Source organism: Ascaphus truei, chromosome 5, assembly GCF_040206685.1.
Source record: "Ascaphus truei isolate aAscTru1 chromosome 5, aAscTru1.hap1, whole genome shotgun sequence".
Lineage (NCBI taxonomy): Eukaryota > Metazoa > Chordata > Amphibia > Anura > Ascaphidae > Ascaphus > Ascaphus truei.
This window is the reverse complement of record NC_134487.1, coordinates 260,235,548-260,255,108: the sequence shown is the minus strand read 5'-3', so window position 1 is coordinate 260,255,108 and position 19,561 is coordinate 260,235,548. Positions and strand designations below refer to the sequence as shown.

Here is a 19,561-nt window from a genome sequence, read left to right as displayed (position 1 = left end):
AACGTTGGTATCTTCTTGTAGCACTTTTAAGGCCTTTCTTTCAGAGATGCTCAAATTGTTTTCAAACTTAGTATCAGATTTAACTAGTTTTTCAAAGTCTTTTAATATAAGTTGTGAAAATACGTCTAAATTGTTACCTTTCACATACTTTGGATAGAACGTTGAAGGTAATTTTAGGCCAGAGTGTATTAACATTGGTCTATCTTCTAATGTTACAGGTGACTTAATCACATCTGATGTAGTTACAAGATTATCGGCAGTCCTTTGTTCTACATCTTTTAGTCTAAAGAATCTTTTTATAGTCAGTTTTCTTAAAAACCTCTGTGCATCCACAAATAGGCCAAAATTATTTGGACCTACTGTTGGTGCAAACTTAAGACCTTTTGACATTAGTGACTTTTCCGATTCTGTCAGTGGTTTTGAACTTAGGTTAAAAATATTATTTCCTATTTCTTGCTTTTTTTGAGATACTTCTTTTTCCCTTCCTCTTCCCCGTTTTCGTCGGGTCTTGTTCTTTTCCTTTCTGACGAGGGATCCCTCTTCATTAGGGGAGCATAATGATTTGCTCCCTGAAATGAAGTGGACCCCCCCTCCCCTAAAAAATCCTTTTTATTACCATTTTTGGGGGCATGTTTTGTAAATAGTTTCTCTTTTTGAACTTCTCTTTGTTCTTTCCTAGAGTTTGTTACTATTTCTACTTCAGAATCGAAGTCTATACTTATAGTTCTTTTAGGTGTTTTACTTACATTAATCTGAACTTTATCAGTTCCTTTTGATGTTTTTGGAGGATTAGATTTAATTCTCCAATTTCCTCGTTCAGGACTCTTTCTGTTTTTATTTCGTATATCCCTTGTATTCTTACTAGATTTACTATTTTCCCTTGATCTATCTCTTTTTTGAAAGGATTTCTTAGGGTTTTTTTTAGTAGATTTGGCAGATAAAACTTCAGGAGTTTTAATCTCTTTAGGATTTGTTTTCTCTTCCAGGTCAGGTTTCCTAGGAGGTCCATCTTTATAGTCCTCTTCATCTCTCAGAAACTTTTTAACTTTCTTAGTGATGGTTTCCTTCCTGATCTTATCTAATTTATTTTGCAGATGAATGTCTTTCTCTTTAAACTGTGTTGTTTGGTTTAAATTACCGATCCTTAGTTCTATTTCATCGATCTCGACATCAATCTGCAAAACATGATTTCTCTGCTGTTCAATAATTCATCAATAATTCATCTGCAAAATAAATTAGATAAGATCAGGAAGGAAACCATCACTAAGAATGAATGAGAGATAAGAGGACTATAAAGATGGACCTCCTAGGAAACCTGATCTGGAAGAGAAAACAAATCCTAAAGAGATTAAAACTCCTGAAGTTTTATCTGCCAAATCTACTAAAAAAAACCCTAAGAAATCCTTTCAAAAAAGAGATAGATCAAGGGAAAATAGTAAATCTAGTAAGAATACAAGGGATATACGAAATAAAAACAGAAAGAGTCCTGAACGAGGAAATTGGAGAATTAAATCTAATCCTCCAAAAACATCAAAAGGACCTGATAAAGTTCAGATTAATGTAAGTAAAACACCTAAAAGAACTATAAGTATAGACTTCGATTCTGAAGTAGAAATAGTAACAAACTCTAGGAAAGAACAAAGAGAAGTTCAAAAAGAGAAACTATTTACAAAACATGCCCCCAAAAATGGTAATAAAAAGGATTTTTTAGGGGAGGGGGGGTCCACTTCATTTCAGGGAGCAAATCATTATGCTCCCCTAATGAAGAGGGATCCCTCGTCAGAAAGGAAAAGAACAAGACCCGACGAAAACGGGGAAGAGGAAGGGAAAAAGAAGTATCTCAAAAAAAGCAAGAAATAGGAAATAATATTTTTAACCTAAGTTCAAAACCACTGACAGAATCGGAAAAGTCACTAATGTCAAAAGGTCTTAAGTTTGCACCAACAGTAGGTCCAAATAATTTTGGCCTATTTGTGGATGCACAGAGGTTTTTAAGAAAACTGACTATAAAAAGATTCTTTAGACTAAAAGATGTAGAACAAAGGACTGCCGATAATCTTGTAACTACATCAGATGTGATTAAGTCACCTGTAACATTAGAAGATAGACCAATGTTAATACACTCTGGCCTAAAATTACCTTCAACGTTCTATCCAAAGTATGTGAAAGGTAACAATTTAGACGTATTTTCACAACTTATATTAAAAGACTTTGAAAAACTAGTTAAATCTGATACTAAGTTTGAAAACAATTTGAGCATCTCTGAAAGAAAGGCCTTAAAAGTGCTACAAGAAGATACCAACGTTGTTATAAAACAAGCTGATAAGGGGGGCGGTGTAGCAATTATAGACAGAAATGATTACATCACAGAATCTAAAAGAATTCTAGGTGACGTGAATACATACCAACCCTTAAAAAAAGATCCAACAGTAGATTTTTTAAAAGAACTTAAAATCCTGTTAGATAGAGGTAAGATAGAAGAAGTCATTAACAGTGATGAATATAGCTTTCTCTACAGAGAAAATCCTGTGAGACCCATATTTTATTACCTACCAAAACTCCATAAGAGTATTACAAATCCACCTGGTAGGCCCATAATAGCGGGGATTGACTCTTTAACGTCACATCTATCTGCTTATATAGACATATATTTACAAAAATATGTCACTAAACTTCCTTCCTATCTTAAGGACACAACGGATATCTTGCGCATCTTAGAAAGTCAAGTATGGGAAAATGGATGTTATCTAGTAACTTGTGATATTACCTCCCTCTATACGTGTATAAATCATAGAGATGGACATGAAGCTGTGGATAGGGCCTTATCAAAAGATCCAGATATGCCAAATGAACAGGCCAACTTTATTTTAGATGGCATAAAGTTCATCCTAGAACACAATTATTTTCTGTTTGAGGGGGTATATTACCTGCAAAAATGTGGCACCGCCATGGGCACGAAATTTGCACCCAGCTATGCAAATCTTCTTATGGGAGCATGGGAAGAAGACCATATTTGGTCTATTGCAGAGCTGGGTGCGAATTTGTGCCTATGGCGTAGATATATAGATGATATTATGTTTATCTGGAAAGGTAATGAAGAAAGCCTTAAACAGTTTATTATCTATATTAATGACAACTTGCTCAATTTAAAATTTAATTGTGAATATAGTCAGGAAAAAGTTAATTTCTTGGACCTGACTATTTTCATTGAGGAAGGGACAATAAAAACAGAGACCTTCTTCAAAGGTGTAGATATAAACAATTACATATCCACCACAAGTTGTCATCATCCGAAATGGCTGCAAAATGTCCCATATGGACAGATAAGACGCATTAAAAGGAATTGTAGTAATTTAAGTACCTTTCAAAAACAATCTGTCTTTCTTCAAGAAAGGTTTTTAGAAAAAGATTACAATGATGTGATCATACAGGATGCCATTAAAAAAGTCAATGATTTGGATAGAAATGATTTATTGAGTAAGAACAAGAAGGTTAAATCAAATAAAACTTTTGAGTACTCATTTATGACAGATTACAATAGACAATCAGATAAGATTACCAAAATAATTAAAAAGCACTGGCACATTGTAAAAAATGACCCTGTGCTTGGAGAGATTGTCCCTGAAAACCCAAATGTGATCTTCAGAAAAGCCAAATCATTGAAAGATAAATTAGCCCCCAGTGCCCTACCTAAAATAACCAGTGAGGGGAACAGATGGCTAACAAAATCCAAAGGTTTTTATGGTTGTACCACATGCACTGCATGTAAATATAGACCAGAGGATAAATTTAGTTTTGTGTCAAATATCACAGGGCAAAGATACAACATAAAACAACTTTTATCATGCAAATCTAATTATGTGGTATATCTTATCACCTGTCCATGCGGATTACAATATGTGGGCCAAACAACAAGAACTATAAATATACGTATACTTGAGCATATCGGTAATGTGAGGAGAGGTGTTACTACACATCACCTGTCCAACCATTTTTTACAAAAACATAATGGGGACACATCTGGGCTCACTTTTACAGTTATAGAACAAGTGTTGACACATTGGAGAGGTGGAGACAGACAAGCTGCTCTTAAAAAAAGAGAAAGCTTCTGGATCTTCACTTTGCAAACACTTGTACCACTAGGTCTTAATGTGGATTTTGAGCTAAGTGCTTTCCTATAAAAAACTGTAATAATAAATCGTTTTAGACAATAAATTGCTTTAGACTGCAAAATGAGGTTGAAAATGCACTTATTGTGAACTAATTGTTTTTTTCCCTATTTTATTTTGAGATACAACAATCGCCGTTTCAACATATATTAGAAGTTAGATTTTGAGCGATTTTATTAGATTTTATGTCTTTTATATATTTTATATACAATTCCAAAAATAGCACAGTTGTATATTAGGCCACTTCGTGAATTTTTAGAATGGGTTTTTTATTAATAAAGATGTATTTTACTTTGAAGTGTATAAACATTGTTGTGTATTTTAAAGGTTAATTGTATAACAGTGTTGTGAAGATTGGGAGGACATATGTAGTCAATCACCAATTTACTTGCTGTCCAATAGGAGGAAAGGTCAGCATTAAGTAAAGGGTACAAATAGCATCTCTTTATGGGGTAACATCACTCCTGATGAAGCCGTCACTACGTACGGCGAAACTAGTAGAGCGTAACCCCTCGTGTGAGATCCAGAGGGAGAGAGCCTGCTGTGGAGTTCCGGTGGCGTCCGCAATACGAGTTGAAGAACCCGGAAGTGACGTATCGGCCCCCTGAAGCAGCGCAGGTCGGAGACCGGATGAGGAAGCAGCATCGTGCAGAGATCCCGAGAACGCGACTCGAGTGAACCTTCATGTGTACAAACTTGCTGTTACCTTTCCGGAATCCTGTAAGCCTCCAATTTTTATCAATGCTGGATAAATATCTACATTTTTTAAGTATTGGATTGGTGTCTCTCTTTTGGATTCCTACCTCCTATTTATGTTCCTGTGTGTATGGGTCATTAGAGATGCCCATACACAGCTAATATTTCTGATACTTAGTGATCATTAATATCTAGCCTCACTGTGCTCTTATGAGAGCTCTGCCTGTGTATGTGTATTGTTAACATATTGCACTATGCGAGTATCACATTTTTTCCTTAGGCACTGACGCTCCCCTGATTCCTTTTCCAGTATTGTCACCTTCTCTGGACCTGTGGGAAAATACTTTTTTTCCTGTGGCTCCAAGAAGGTATGTCGGCCATATCTGTTTAGTAGTAGTAGCACATTACATACTTGAAACCAAAATATTTTAATATATGTTTCACTCACCTTTATGTATGAATTTTTAACATAAGCATTTTTTAGACCTATTATGTTTGTTTAAAAGTGGATTTGCTAGCAATAAAGAATCAAACATAGTTCAGATTTATCAGTGTTAAGATAAAGAATAATAGTGGATTGGTGTTATTTTACTTTTAGTACATTTACTACATTTAGTACATTAGTTGATTGCCATAGATACTTTACCTTGACAAACCTTTTCAAGAATTACCAAGGCCTGTTTTATGGTCGAAACCTGGAAAACAATAATGTGATACACAGTATTACAGCAGAACAAAACAAATATATTATAAACATATATTATATTTCCTCTTTTTTTTAACCACCGTTAAATGATTTCCAGACAAGGCGTAGTATACTCCAAAAATGTGAAATATTCAGAATAATTTAAAACATGAGGTTATAGGTAATGAAAATACCCTCCAAAAATGAATACCTTTTGATAAATTACAGTATGCATGCTATTTTAACTTTAAGTACATGAAAGATTGCTTTAAATTGAATCATTTATTCATCTTATAAGTGATGGAAGGGAAAGTCTTAAGATATTCTTCCTATTCACATATAATGTTAGCTCATAATGTATCTTACAGTTCTGTGATAATCAGCATTTTTATCTTCATCCACAGCACTCAGATTCCAACTGCAACTTAAAAAAAAGAATGAATTCAATGTCTTCATTTGAAGACAACATGTCATCCTACAGGGCACCATATTGTCAAAAAAACTACATTCAAACCCCGGATTTCACCCAGTTAGGCATCTCTTCGACTCCTAATGTTGGAACTAGTAAAATAGATCAGTATGCCAGAATACTGTTCCCTGTGGCATTTGCAGGATTCAACTTGGTGTACTGGGTTGTTTATCTTTCAAAAGATACCATGGAGCTTAGTCGCAATATATGACCAGGAAGAGGTAAGACCATTTTGGTGGTACATTGTGCGTAGTTAAATGTGTTTGAAATCTTAGCATTGTTGATTTATTGTAGGATACCTACCATAATATATTATAGTATATAGAGTGGATGGGCACCTTTGCAGGAGGAAGGGGGGAGTGGGGATGCCTGTATTTCCAAAGCCTAAACTGTTCTAGACACTAGTGGCTCGGTTTCATAACTACTATGAGTAAATATCTAGAATCCATGACTGAAATTAACCAAAACACATTTCTGTCTCAAATTGAGATTCAAGTTCCACCTCCCACTTCTCACTAAAAGAAAAATGACAGTGCGCAACTAAAACAGGACCCACGTGATTAGTGGCAAAAGTAGCAAAATAATTGCCTTAATAGTGCAAATATGTGCAAAATGGTCAATAAACCTTACAGTATTTGGTGTATTAGATTGCGTCTGTAGCCATCATAAGGGGTGGCTCAACACCCCTGAAGCTAAGGAGAGTGAAACAAAAACACAGCGCACAACGCAAAATAGTGAAGTATGAAATAAATTGAATATATATTAAAACATTAAAGGTTTTGCGTACATCAATAAAAAATAAAGTAAGCAATCATCGAGGCATATTGGGGTTACCACTCGCCGGATCAGGAAACCGTAGATGACAGTGACACCAGTAGTCCTACAGCGGCGGCGAACAACCTCCTAGGCACCATTCAAAGTACTCCTGCACTTGTAGCAGCAATGTCAAAAGGGGCTGTAGGTGGGCTCCCCTAGGTAAAGTCTCGTAAGCTCGCACGATTCCTGCTCCACACTCCGTTAACCGCACCTCTGGTCACGTGACTGGGGCGCAGCAGGTGCCCGCTGATGACGTCACGCGCATAGTAAGCCTCTCTCACAGGCTAGATGACTGTCCAATTAATAGAGTAGTCCAGGAGTGTAATGGAGCAGCATAACTGATCGGGGACAATACAAAAGGGCTATACAATGCAAGTGAAGCAAAGAATGGAAAGATAACTGTTAGACAGTATGTGGCATAAATCCAACGCGTTTCGTAACGCGAATGCTACTTCTTCAGGGATGTGGAGCAATGAGCATACACTGCCAGTATGTAAACCCATTGCTCCATTGTGATTGGTCCGGTTCTGTGATTGCCCGGCCAATAACAACACAAGATGGATGAATGTCAAACACCTGCAAGCATATTACATTGATACATGCCGAATCGTTGCATAAAATCCCCCAATGTTTTTTGACAATTTATTCTATCTTGCTGTTCACGGAGTTAAAAGTTGTGATAAAAGGTATCTCTTGAGAATTACCTAGTTCTCTTATACTGTAGTATCTCTAACTCTAGGGACAAGCATGCAACGATTCGGTTTAGGGTAACTGTATTACTAATTCCCCAAAATTCATTTACAGGAGAGCAAGAAGTTTAAAAAATTATCTTGCCCTTAATGATGTAGGAGCTAAGCTGGATCAGATTGATACTAAACCCTGGCTAAGTAAAAAAAACACTTGATAATTATATCTGTGGGAAATGTTCAGTGTGCAAATACTTGCACACTGAAAGAAAAACATTTGTGTCTTTCGCTACTGCTGAGAGCTTCACTGTGGATAATTCGTGTTAAAACCTTACCCACCTCACTCCTGGGGACTGGCCAGGTCTGCGGGCATACAGGCGTTACATTATGCAGAGCCCAATAAATGCAGACCCCCCTGAGGTGGGCCAAGTTGTTTCCTTGGAACAGTTACAATTTTTCAGAAGCCAGTTAACCACTGTTTCGCAACAGCTTGCAAACCTGTCTCTCCAGGAAACCCCAGTGGCTCAGTCACCTCCTGTCTCAGCGACCTACTGTAACTCAGGACCACCTATACCACCTCCCAGCCGGTATGATGGGGACCCTCTCGCTTGCCGTGGATTCCTAAACCAATGCGAGGTGCAATTTGAAATGTCCCCCTCTCTTTTTCCTACCGGTCGTACCAAGGTGGCCTACATTTACGCCATACTAACCGGCGACGCACTCGCTTGGGCTTCTCCCCTCTGGGAGTACAAACCTGAGTTGACCCAAGATTACCCAAAATTTAGGCATGCCGGGAGATGGCCACCTTTTCTTTGTTTCACATCTCACGGGCATGAAGATCCACTGATAGATATGCCATAGAGTTCCGCACTCTCGCCACGGAGACTCAATGGAACGACGAGGCATTTGCCGCAGCATACTGGCACGGTCTGTCTGATACGTTAAAAGATGATCTCGCAACTCATGTCTGGCCGTCCTCCCTGGAACAGCTGATTACTCTCAGCATACGTATGTATCAACGTACCCAAGAACGATGTCACGAGCGACACTGGTCCCGTTCTCTTCACCCCTCCTCTGTTTCTCACAGGTCTCCTGCTTCGACCTTCCTGGCTTTGGACGCTCCTGAACCAATGCAAATGGGTAGCCAACAACTACAGGCTGCAGAGAGAATGAGACATCGTCAGAAGGGTCTCTGTTTCTATTGTGGTTCCCCAGAACATCGGCTCCAGTACTGTCCCCTGAAGCCGGGAAACGGGAATACCCAATAAAGGTAGAGGGGCTTTTGCTGGGTACAATCTCTTCTTGCCCCTCTCACTAAGGACCTCCCAAAGAAACTCTTGCTTCCTGTAACGCTGACGGGCCCATATCTTCTATTAGAAGTAAAAGCTTTCATTGACTCTAGATCTGGCGGCAACATCTTGGATCACGCCTTCGCCTCTGAGAAACAGATCCCTCTGGTCAAGAGGAAAGCACCCATTGGACTTGAAGCTATCGACGGACGCCCGCTTCAGCCAGCTTTCATCATCTGGGAGTCCATACCTCTTACGTTGACCACGGCAGATGGCCATAAGGAGGTAATAGTTTTTGATATCTTCCATTCTCCTACCGCTCAGGTCATTCTAGGATTGCTTGGCTGCAGCTCCACAATCCGCGCATAGATTGGACCGACATGGTACCTATCCAGTGGTCCTCTTCTCCTGAATCTCCATCTACCACTCCTCCTGCTGCTGTGCTTGCTGGTTTGGATTCCGTTCCTGCCAAACTTTCTATTCTGCCGAAGGTGTGTCACGAGTCCCTGGATGTTTTCAATAAAGTTCAAGCTGAGGTATTGCCTCCCCATCGTCCCTACAATTGTCCGATTGATTTAATTCCGGGAACCATCCTCCCGAAGTTGAAGTCATACCCTTTATCCATTCCAGAAACTGAGGCTATGACATCTTACATCCAAGAAAATTTGGAGAAAGGATTCATCTGCAACTCTACCTCCCCCGCTGGGGCAGGCTTCCTTTTCGTGATGAAGGATGGATCCCTAAGACCTTGTATCTACTTTCGCGGACTAAACAAAATTACGGTAAAAAAACGTTATCCTCTTCCCCTAATTTCTGAACTTTTCGACTGTCTACAAGGAGCCTCTATCTTCTCCAAACTCGATTTAAGAGGGGCCTATAATCTCATCCGTATAAGAGAAGGGGATGAATGGAAAACCACGTTTAATACGCGATCTGGACATTATGAGTATCTAGTGATGCCCTTCAGGCTATGCAATGCTCCTGCCATTTTGCAAGAGTTCATGAACGATATCTTCCGGGACGTGTTGAGAACATTTGTTATCGTATATCTGGATGACATTCTCATTTTCTCTAAGGATTTAGAAGAGCACATTCGCCATACCAAACTGGTATTCTCTAGGCTTCGTGCTAATTGCTTATACGCCAAGATGGAGAAATGTTTGTTCCACCAAACGTCCACAGCCTTCCTAGGCTATATTATCTCTAACCATGGTTTTTCTATGGACCCAGAAAAATTGAAATCTGTTCTCGACTGGCTGCTGCCAAATTCTCTCAAGGCCGTGCAGCGCTTTCTTGGCTTTGCCAATTATTATCGGAAGTTCATCTGTAATTTTTCTTCCATTGCTCTACCCATCACTGCCCTGACTAAAAAGGGTGCTGACCCTACAACTTTGTCTCCCGAAGCCATTGACGCCTTCCAGTTTCTCAAAAAGGCCTTCGTCTCACCCATCCTACGGCATCCTGATACTTCGCTTCCCTTCACGTTAGAAGTTGGCGCCTCTGATGTAGGAACTGCTGCAGTACTCTCTCAGAGATCCTCTCTCCAAGAGAAGCATCATCCCTGCGGGTTTTTTTCTCGGAAATTCTCGTCAGCCGAGAGAAATTATGATGTTGGGAATCGTGAGCTACTGGCCAAAAAATTGGCTCTTCAGGCATGGAGACATCTCCTCGAAGGTACCAAGGAGCCTGTGGCCTATCCTCACAGATCATAAAAATTTACTGTATATTGAAGGGGCTCGACGATTAGGATTTCGTCAGGCTCGCTGGTCTCTGTTTTTCTCCCGTTTTAACTATACAATTTCTTATATTCCCGGTACCACAAATATCAAAGCAGATGCTCTCTCTCGCCCGTGCGCCATGGAGAATGACTCCATTGATTCCGCTCAATCTATTCTCCCTGCCAAGTGCATAATTTCTGCCAACAATTTTGATATTTTGGATGAAATCAACAAAGCCCAGGTTCACATTCCCAGGAGACTTAGGCCCAGGACATAGTGAACTCAGCGTCGGTGAGCCGGGCTGAGCCGCGCTGAACAGATGCACAAAGCCCCTGCATCTGTAATCAGCGCGGCTATAGTTTCTCCCTCCGCATGCTTGCTGATGCGTGCGGAGGCTGAGAAACTTCCCCGAGACAGACAAGTTTGAAATTTGCCGCTCGGGGAAGCGGAAGAGTTGTCACGTGACCGCTCCCATCCAATGGGTCTGCAGCCGGTCCAGCATTGTAACTACCAGACAAGACAGGCAGCACAGAGGTGTGTGTGTATGTGCATGTGTGCATGTGTGTGCATGTGTGCATGTGTGCATGTATGTGTATGTATGTGTGTGTGCATGCGTGTGTGTGTGTGTGTGTGCATGTGTGCATGTGTGCGTGTGTGCGTGTGTGCGTGTGCATGTGTGTGTGTGTGCGTGTGTGTGTGTGTGTATGTGTATGTGTGTGTGTGTGTGTATGTATGTGTGCATTCGTGTGTGTGTGCATGTGTGCATGTGTGCATGTGTGTGCATGTGTGCATGTGTGTGCATGTGTGTGTGTGTGTGTGTGTGCATGTGTGTGTGTGTATATGTGTGTGTGTGTATGTGTATGTGTGTGTGTGTGTGTGTATGTATGTGTGCATGCGTGTGTGTGTGTGTGCATGTGTGCATGTGTGCATGTGTGTGCATGTGAGTGCATGTGTGTGTGTGTAATCTTATTAAATGGACCTTTTGGTGGCCTGGGATGAACAAAGACATTTTTGATTTCACCAAAGCTTGTCCGGTCTGTGCCCAGAGTAAATCCGCTCATCACAAAACTTCTGGTCTTCTCATGCCTCTTACCATTCCGGAGCAACCTTGGAAACAAAGGAATGAATACCATTCTTGTTGTTGGAGATAGATTTTCCAAGCAGTCACACTTTATTCCCCTCAAGGGCCTCCCTAATTCTGCTACTTTGCCTGATATTTTTTCTAAAGAAATTTTCAGATTACACGGTGTGCCTATTTCAATTGTTTCTGACAGAGGCTCGCAATTCATCTCTAAATTTTGGCTTGCGTTTTCTCAGAGACTTGGGATTTCCCTTCTATTTTCTTCTGGATATCACCCTCAGACCAACGGTCAAACGGAAAGAATGAATCAGACCTTAGAGCAGTATCTCAGATGTTTTGTCTCCGAATCTCAAGACAACTGGGTGGATCTTTTACCATGGGCCGAGTTTGCAACAAAGACATTTTTGATTTCACCAAAGCTTGTCCGGTCTGTGCCCAGAGTAAATCCGCTCATCACAAAACTTCTGGTCTTCTCATGCCTCTTACCATTCCGGAGCAACCTTGGAAACAAAGGGATGAATACCATTCTTGTTGTTGGAGATAGATTTTCCAAGCAGTCACACTTTATTCCCCTCAAGGGCCTCCCTAATTCTGCTACTTTGCCTGATATTTTTTCTAAAGAAATTTTCAGATTACACGGTGTGCCTATTTCAATTGTTTCTGACAGAGGCTCGCAATTCATCTCTAAATTTTGGCTTGCGTTTTCTCAGAGACTTGGGAGTTCCCTTCTATTTTCTTCTGGATATCACCCTCAGACCAACGGTCAAACGGAAAGAATGAATCAGACCTTAGAGCAGTATCTCAGATGTTTTGTCTCCGAATCTCAAGACAACTGGGTGGATCTTTTACCATGGGCCGAGTTTGCAATTAACTCTCTTAAAAATGAATCTACGCAAGAGTCCCCTTTCTTCATTAATTTTGGATTCCACCCTTGTAGTCTTCCCCTCTCCTCTTCTCCTTCTGGTGTTCCTGCAGCGGATTCTCATGTCTCTACTCTTCAAAACTCTTGGAGGAAGATTCTGAAGACTTTACAAACTGCCGTCTCTAGACAAAAAACCAAGGCAGATCGACGACGCCAACCGGGTCCTTCATTCAAACCCGGATATAGAGTGTGGTTGTCTTCAAAAAATATATGGCTCAAGACCCCGTCTATGAAATTGTCCCCAAGATTCTTGGGTCCCTTCAAGATACTGGAGAGGATTAACCCAGTCGCTTATCGCTTGGCTCTTCCTCCCACCATGTGGATTCCTTCTGTTTTCCATGTGTTCCTGCTCAAACCTTTCATCCAAAGCTCCCACTTTCCGGACCGTTCTCGTAAACCAAACCCTGTGACCTTTCACGGACAGCAGGAATATGAGGTTCATTCCATAATCGACTCCCGTTGGTCCAGAAACAACTTACAGTTCCTCGTTCATTGGAAGGGGTATGGTCCAGAGGAGCATTCATGGATTTCTTCTCGTCACATTCACGCCCCCAAACCCCTCTGGCAATTTCATCGAAAATTCCCCAAGAAGCCATGGCAGGATCGCCCGGAGATCGATCCTCAAGGGGGGGATACTGTGACGGTTCAGGGGATTCCTGCTTCCCAATGTGTCCCTGTCACCCCTGATCTCCCTGCCTCTGACCCTTTTCCTCCACATACGCTCCACTTGTAGGTCTTCCCTGAGCCCTGGTTCCGCCCCTCACTGTGTGCAAGCTATTTCCCTGTCTGATTTATCTGTCTCCTCCCTCACTCCCTTTGACCTATCTCTGCAACCCCTCACTCTACCCTCTGCTCCTCCTCTCTCCCATTGGTGCTCAACCCCTCACTATACCCTCTGCTCCTCCTCTCTCTCCCATTGGTGCTCCCTCCTTTATAATCCCTGTCTGTCCTCTAGCTCATTGCTCTGCATAGCTTCTTGTGACCCCTGTGTGTGCAGTCTCTATGCTTGGCTCTCCTGTCTCTTTCAGTGCTGGTTCCTGTCCCTGTTTACCTCTGATCTCCCTGGCTTGAACTCTGCTTTGAATTGGATTATCCTGCTCTCTCCTGCCCTTGGACCCTGCATTCGGATACGTTTACGCTGCCTTCTCCTATCCTCGAACAATGGCTTGTGGACTTGTTTACGCTGACCTCTATTACCCCTGAACTCTGGCACATGGACATTACTATCCAAACTCTCATACCCAGGACATTGCAAGTATCTGCTAACTTTTTCTCTACAGGCCCGGCAACGCATTACCACACTCCGGGCATGCCCTCACTGCTGTGGGTGCGTGTTAAAACCTTACCCACCTCAGTACTGGGGACTGGCCAGGTCTGCGGGCATCAGGTGTTACAGTTTCGCACCTGACATGGGTGCTTTGTCAACAAGTAAAGGTATCACATTCAGAGATTCATATATAATGCTAACTTCCGGAAACACGCCGCCCCCAGCTCACAAGTCAAGAGTAATGAGCCAGGATCAGGTGTGACCAGGATGAGCAAATAAACACATAGTGGCGGGCCTATGCACTAAGCAGCGATACACCACTTATCGACCCCTTATCGCCAAAAAATCCTACAGCGATTCATGAATGCCCCGATAAGTCAGCGATAAGAGATATTTTTGGCAAATGTTTTTTGAGAGAAAACAAAATTGCCAAACACGTGCCAATAAGCCACTTATCGCCAGGTTTTCAAACTCATGCAATTCTAGTAGCCCATATTAGCTTATCGATTATCCTGGCTAATCGAATTACCAGGGCTGCCTTCATAGAGATGAATACAAAGTTTAAACACATTTATGTCTCTAACTAGGGCTCTGGGCTTTACTGTAGATGATAAAACTTAGCTTTGCTGGTGGGGAAAACAATATTTCATAGGGGAAACATAGGGGTATTAAGGTTCATACGCATACCAACAAATCAGATGCGATTTGCATGTAAAATTATGGGACAACCGGTAATGTTGCCGCAAATCATTTTACACACATCTTAATACTTTTTGACCCCCAGTATCCACTATTAAAGTCCCGCTCCCGAAGTCTGAGCTCTGTACTTATGATGGATAAGAGCTACCAAACACACACCTTGTTCTTTGTTTATAGTGCTGATAAGCCACCAGGGACTCACTGTTTTTAGGGTAACCATCCGGGCTTCACCTTTATTATGAAGGCTTGCTACCCCCACTGTCACATTGCCCTTATGCGCTCTCTCTCTCACATATCGGGCTCTGGAGAGAGCTAGTACTACCATAAATGTGGCAAGAAAAAATTCTGTGAGTTTTTTGAAGCAGTGTAGCCTTTTGGAGTTAACAGAGCGACTAGAATTCAAGTGAGTTTGCAAAAAATAAAACAAGTTTGAGCCTTTTTAATCATTCTGCTTGGATTTGAAGAGCCAGAATAAAACAACATTAAAAAAAAAATCTGCACTGTTTGAACATGCGAAAAGGGCTAACAGAATACCTGCAAATAAAAGCAGAATGGGCTCTTTTGGCATGGATATGTATAACTCACAGCTACTACAATAGAATATATCCCAAAGACTGCTAGCTTAGTGTTTTCAGGTCAATAATTTTTGCAAGCAAAATTTTAACAAAAAGGAGTATTCCATTTTTTTGGGGACACTCCCTCCCACCCATGTCTTTATGAGAGATGCAACAGTAATTGGTAAAGGAGTCACTTATGTGCCATCCTGCTAATGTCACACACTTGCCAGCGCCTCCACTGGTACTGGTGGCACTAGTTGACAATATCGCTGCCTTGGACATTGGTACTGGAGATGGGCTAAAAGCTATTGCTGCACTTTTTTAAGTGGTACTGTATAGTACTGGTCATGTTAGAGAGTTGTTGGAACTGGTATGGAAGTGATGTAATAATTTTAGTTATTAACTCGTTCCTCCTGATCCGGTTGAATGCTGGGTACCAGGACAGAACATTTCTGGGGAATCAGATGTGGATTCATCTTGATAAAAGTGAACCTCTTTAATGCTACCATTGGATAGTTCATCTGGCGGTAAGTTTGGATTGCACCAAACACTCACTCTAACAGCACACTTGCAGGAGGAGAATTCAGCCACTGTACTGCAGTTTTTGCAAAAGCAGGAAATGTTTCAGTTTTAGCAGCCCAGTATTCAAGAGAATTAGTCTCAAGAGGCAGGAACGAACTATCACCCATACATGCCTCCACTTTGTCCATAGAACTAGTATTATAGGTATCTGCTTCTTCTGTGCTAGTGCAAATCATGCCATAGTGATGAGCCACAATAACGTCTGCTGCTGTTACTGTCACTGCCACCATCACTCCTACCTCCACTACGTCTACCCACACCACCACTATCAAAAGCCATTTGATTTGATGCCTGACAGGAAGAAAGTGGTGACGATGATCACCTTCTTGTTGGTATCAACGTAGAATGTATGCCCACTGAGCCTGCCTTATGTGAACCTTCATTGCCCTCCTCTCTGTCTTTTCCAAACACTGCCTGGACACAATCAATTAGCTTCACCTAGCAATTTGCTAAGTCTTTTCAACATGGGACAAAAAGTATTAATAATGTCTTTAAAGCGAGGGTCTAAACGTGTAGTGTGAATGTATTTATCTCTCCATTTGATAATGAAAATTCAGGGGTCATTTATCAATTTATAAACCATAGCCACCATTTCATCATCATCACCATCACCATCACCATCATCATCATCATCATCATCATCATCATCATCATCATTGTTGTCATCATCATCCATATCAATTAATGTATTTTCAAGGAGGAAAAATCAAATGGATAATCAAGCTTATGCCAGATTCATCACTGCTCACAAGAGCAGTGGCTTTCTCAAAGGCCTCAGCAGACTACACAGCTCTCCCCTTCAGATGTCATTGTCTAGGCTGCAGAATGGCCTAATTCAGCTGCCAGGCATGCTCCATTACTTAATCGTTGACCACTTTCTGCTGTTCATGGGGTGCTCAAGCCTATATACTGTTGAATTCCAAATTGTAGGCAATTCCATTTTTAGCTTGTGACGAGGCAGGTTGTTTTGCTTTTGTAGCCCAGGCAGAGCATTGCAGACTGTGTACGATTGGTTAAAGTGAGCACATATTTTTCTGTAAACTGACAAAATGCTCTGCCTATTCATACACTGAGCTACGAAATGAGTGAGTAATAAATTGAGTAGTGTGCAAAAATAGTTATATGTATCATATTACCTTGTTTTAGTGCTGTAACCAAGTTGAAACTGTTATCCCCTGCCACAAACCCAAGCTCAAGTGCCCTGGGAGTTAGCCACTGCTCTGTCACATTCTGTAATTTGTATAACACTTCAGAAGCAATATAGGCATTTTTTGCAAAACTCTGCATACATAAAGTAGTCTGTCTATGGAAAGTCTTGCTGCTGCAGATGCTGACCGGCTTTTTTTCACCCCCTTTTTTTCATTTTAATATATTAACACACATCCAATGGGCAATAATGATGTGCAAGGACCTCAACTACTGATGCAACAACTTTGCTGTACAGTTCAGGAAGCGCCTTGTTAGAGAAATATAATCTGTTTGGGATGGTCCAATGTGGCTCCACACAATGTGTAATCTGTCTCAACCCCTGAAACTCAACAAATTGGAATGGAAACAAGTCTAAAGCAAGCATTTTAGCTATATTGCCATTCAGCACCAAAGTTTTATCATGGGTGTGGTGGAACATTTCACGAATTGTGGGCTGTTGCTGTATGGGGTGCATATCTGGCTGCTTGTACTACTATGAGCTGCAACACTGACATCATGTTGCATCTGGTGCTGTGCAGGCAAGCACTAGCACACTCACCATCACCACCATCATCATCATCATCATCATCATCATCATCATCATCATCATCATCATCATCGCTGCTATTGATCATCACCCCTATTAAACAAAGATCATCTAAATAACCAATGTAATCTCCACCATGAGACAATGGTGACTGTTTTGGTGGTGTGTGTGTCTGCGGTACTGATGATGACCTATTGTCTCTATCTCCACTTGTTTCATTACACTGTGTTGTCTGATTGCAACCACCCTTTGTTTTACGCTGACTATACTGCTGCGGCCGAGTTTATTCGAGCATTTGCCCGTTCTCGGCCGCAGCAGTAACCTGGCGCGCGCCGGAGGGTGCCGGGCGCGCGCCGAAGCCTCGGAGGAGAGGCCCGCCGATCGGGGCTTCCCCCTCTCATCACCGGGTCCGCCGGGTCCCCCGGAACATCCCGCCGCCGTCCTCACATCCGCGCGACACCAGGGCACGCGTACAGGCGGCACAGGCACCCGATGATGCGTGACCGCGCATCGGTGATGCGCGGCACGCTGAGGGAGTGCGGCTCGCAAGCCGGGACATATCCCGGCTTGCGGAATGAGCCGTACTCAAATAAAGTGTGCCGCCTGTGTATAAGGTTGTCTGCCACTTAGTATCGTGCAGATAATGTGATCTCTTAATACAGAGATACCATGAGGGGTTCCCAGTCTTCTCATTTTCACAGCTGTAAGATTGACATAAGATACAAGTAGCTGTTGTCTGATCCTTTGAAAGTTGAAAACAATGACACTCAAGAGCTCTTGCATTGAAAATACAGCCAAAGGGACAGTTAACTGGTGGTTATGAATGTTTTTAATTAAATTGTGGTTGTCGTTGCTGTGGCGCCACTGGGTGTCTCTGGGTCAACAACATTATCATCAAAACAAGAACCACTACTTATCAATGGTATTAGAGATGAGGATGTCTGAAGTAAAAGAGGGTACTGCTGATGAGGAGGAAAGTAACATCAATGTACGTGATATTGATGATGATGATAATAATGAGGATGATGATGTTGTTTCGTTATGTTTATTAAATAATGAATATATAGGGTTGTTATTATTGCTTGGATTTTTGACTTTACTTGTCGTTGAATCACAATCTTTAATAATGATCATGGAACCATTACTTAAAACTAAAGCATTATAACATTCATCATTCCCGCCACCACAAGTGGCACCAGGTCCCCCACCACTTAAATCACAGTCTTTCACAACATCAGCAACACCCTCATCAGAATCCTCCTCATGCATAACAAACAATATTTAAATAGATGAATCAGCATCAAGTCCAACCCCTGCTAATCACTCATCAAGTACCTGTGACTCTCACTCTTTTTCATCTGACTATTTTAATAGCTGTTCAGAGTCCTGTGATAACAATGCAAGAGCTTTTTTGGCATTAATACATGTTTTTAAATGTGACAAGAAGGATGTGCTTTTGCAGATTACTTAATAATGGGCCTAGCACCAGTAACAGACAGAGCAGCAGCATCTGACACTTGTTTCAGTGGTTGTGGTGGGCCTGCATTTCCCTAGAACTGACAGTTTTATTAACATTCTCAATAACATCCTTTACCAAATTAGCAATTTTTATTTTCAGAAATACTCATTGTAATAGTCCAGGGCCTAAGGCTGGCTTGAACTTCCCATTCCCATTTTAAATTTCTTAACTGGTTCATTGTCTACTATGTGGGGGTGGGGGAAGTGGACCTTCTGTCGTGAGATTTGGATTCAGTTACAGTGTCATTGTCCTTCTGCTTCTACTTGCTTTGAATAGTAGACATACAGTTGTGTGCAAGAGAAAGTACACCCTCTGTGAATTCCATGGTTTTACATATCAGGACATAATAACAATCATCTGTTCCTTAGCAGGTCTAAAAATTAGGTAAATACAACCTCAGATGAACAACACATGACATATTACACTGTGTCATGATTTATTTAATAAAAATAAAGCCAAAATGGAGAAGCTATGTGTGAAAAACTAAGTACAACCTTACTGCTTCCATAGGAATTAAGATGCTAAGTAGCAGACAGGTGCTGCTAATCAAATGCCCTTGATTAATTGATCATCAGCAAGTGTGACCACCTACACTACCGACACACTTTATTAAAGTGTGGCCGGTACCGCAAGCCGGGAGATTTCCCGGCTTGCTAGTGGCTGCCCCTCGG

The 19,561-nt window shown here is 41.4% G+C and overlaps 1 protein-coding gene across 5 annotated transcripts in view; it reads left to right on the top strand.

The window, feature by feature from the left end:
• The window catches only part of GABRA6 (gamma-aminobutyric acid type A receptor subunit alpha6), a 180,611-nt gene that overhangs the window by 87,000 nt on the left and 74,050 nt on the right, over window positions 1-19,561 (top strand). For all 5 annotated transcript variants that reach the window (XM_075601929.1, XM_075601931.1, XM_075601928.1 and 2 more), the window contains one exon: window positions 5,955-6,240. In XM_075601929.1, the coding sequence (XP_075458044.1) occupies window positions 5,955-6,230 (276 nt within the window). In that variant the 3' untranslated portion in view covers window positions 6,231-6,240. The remainder of the gene's footprint in view (window positions 1-5,954; window positions 6,241-19,561) is intronic.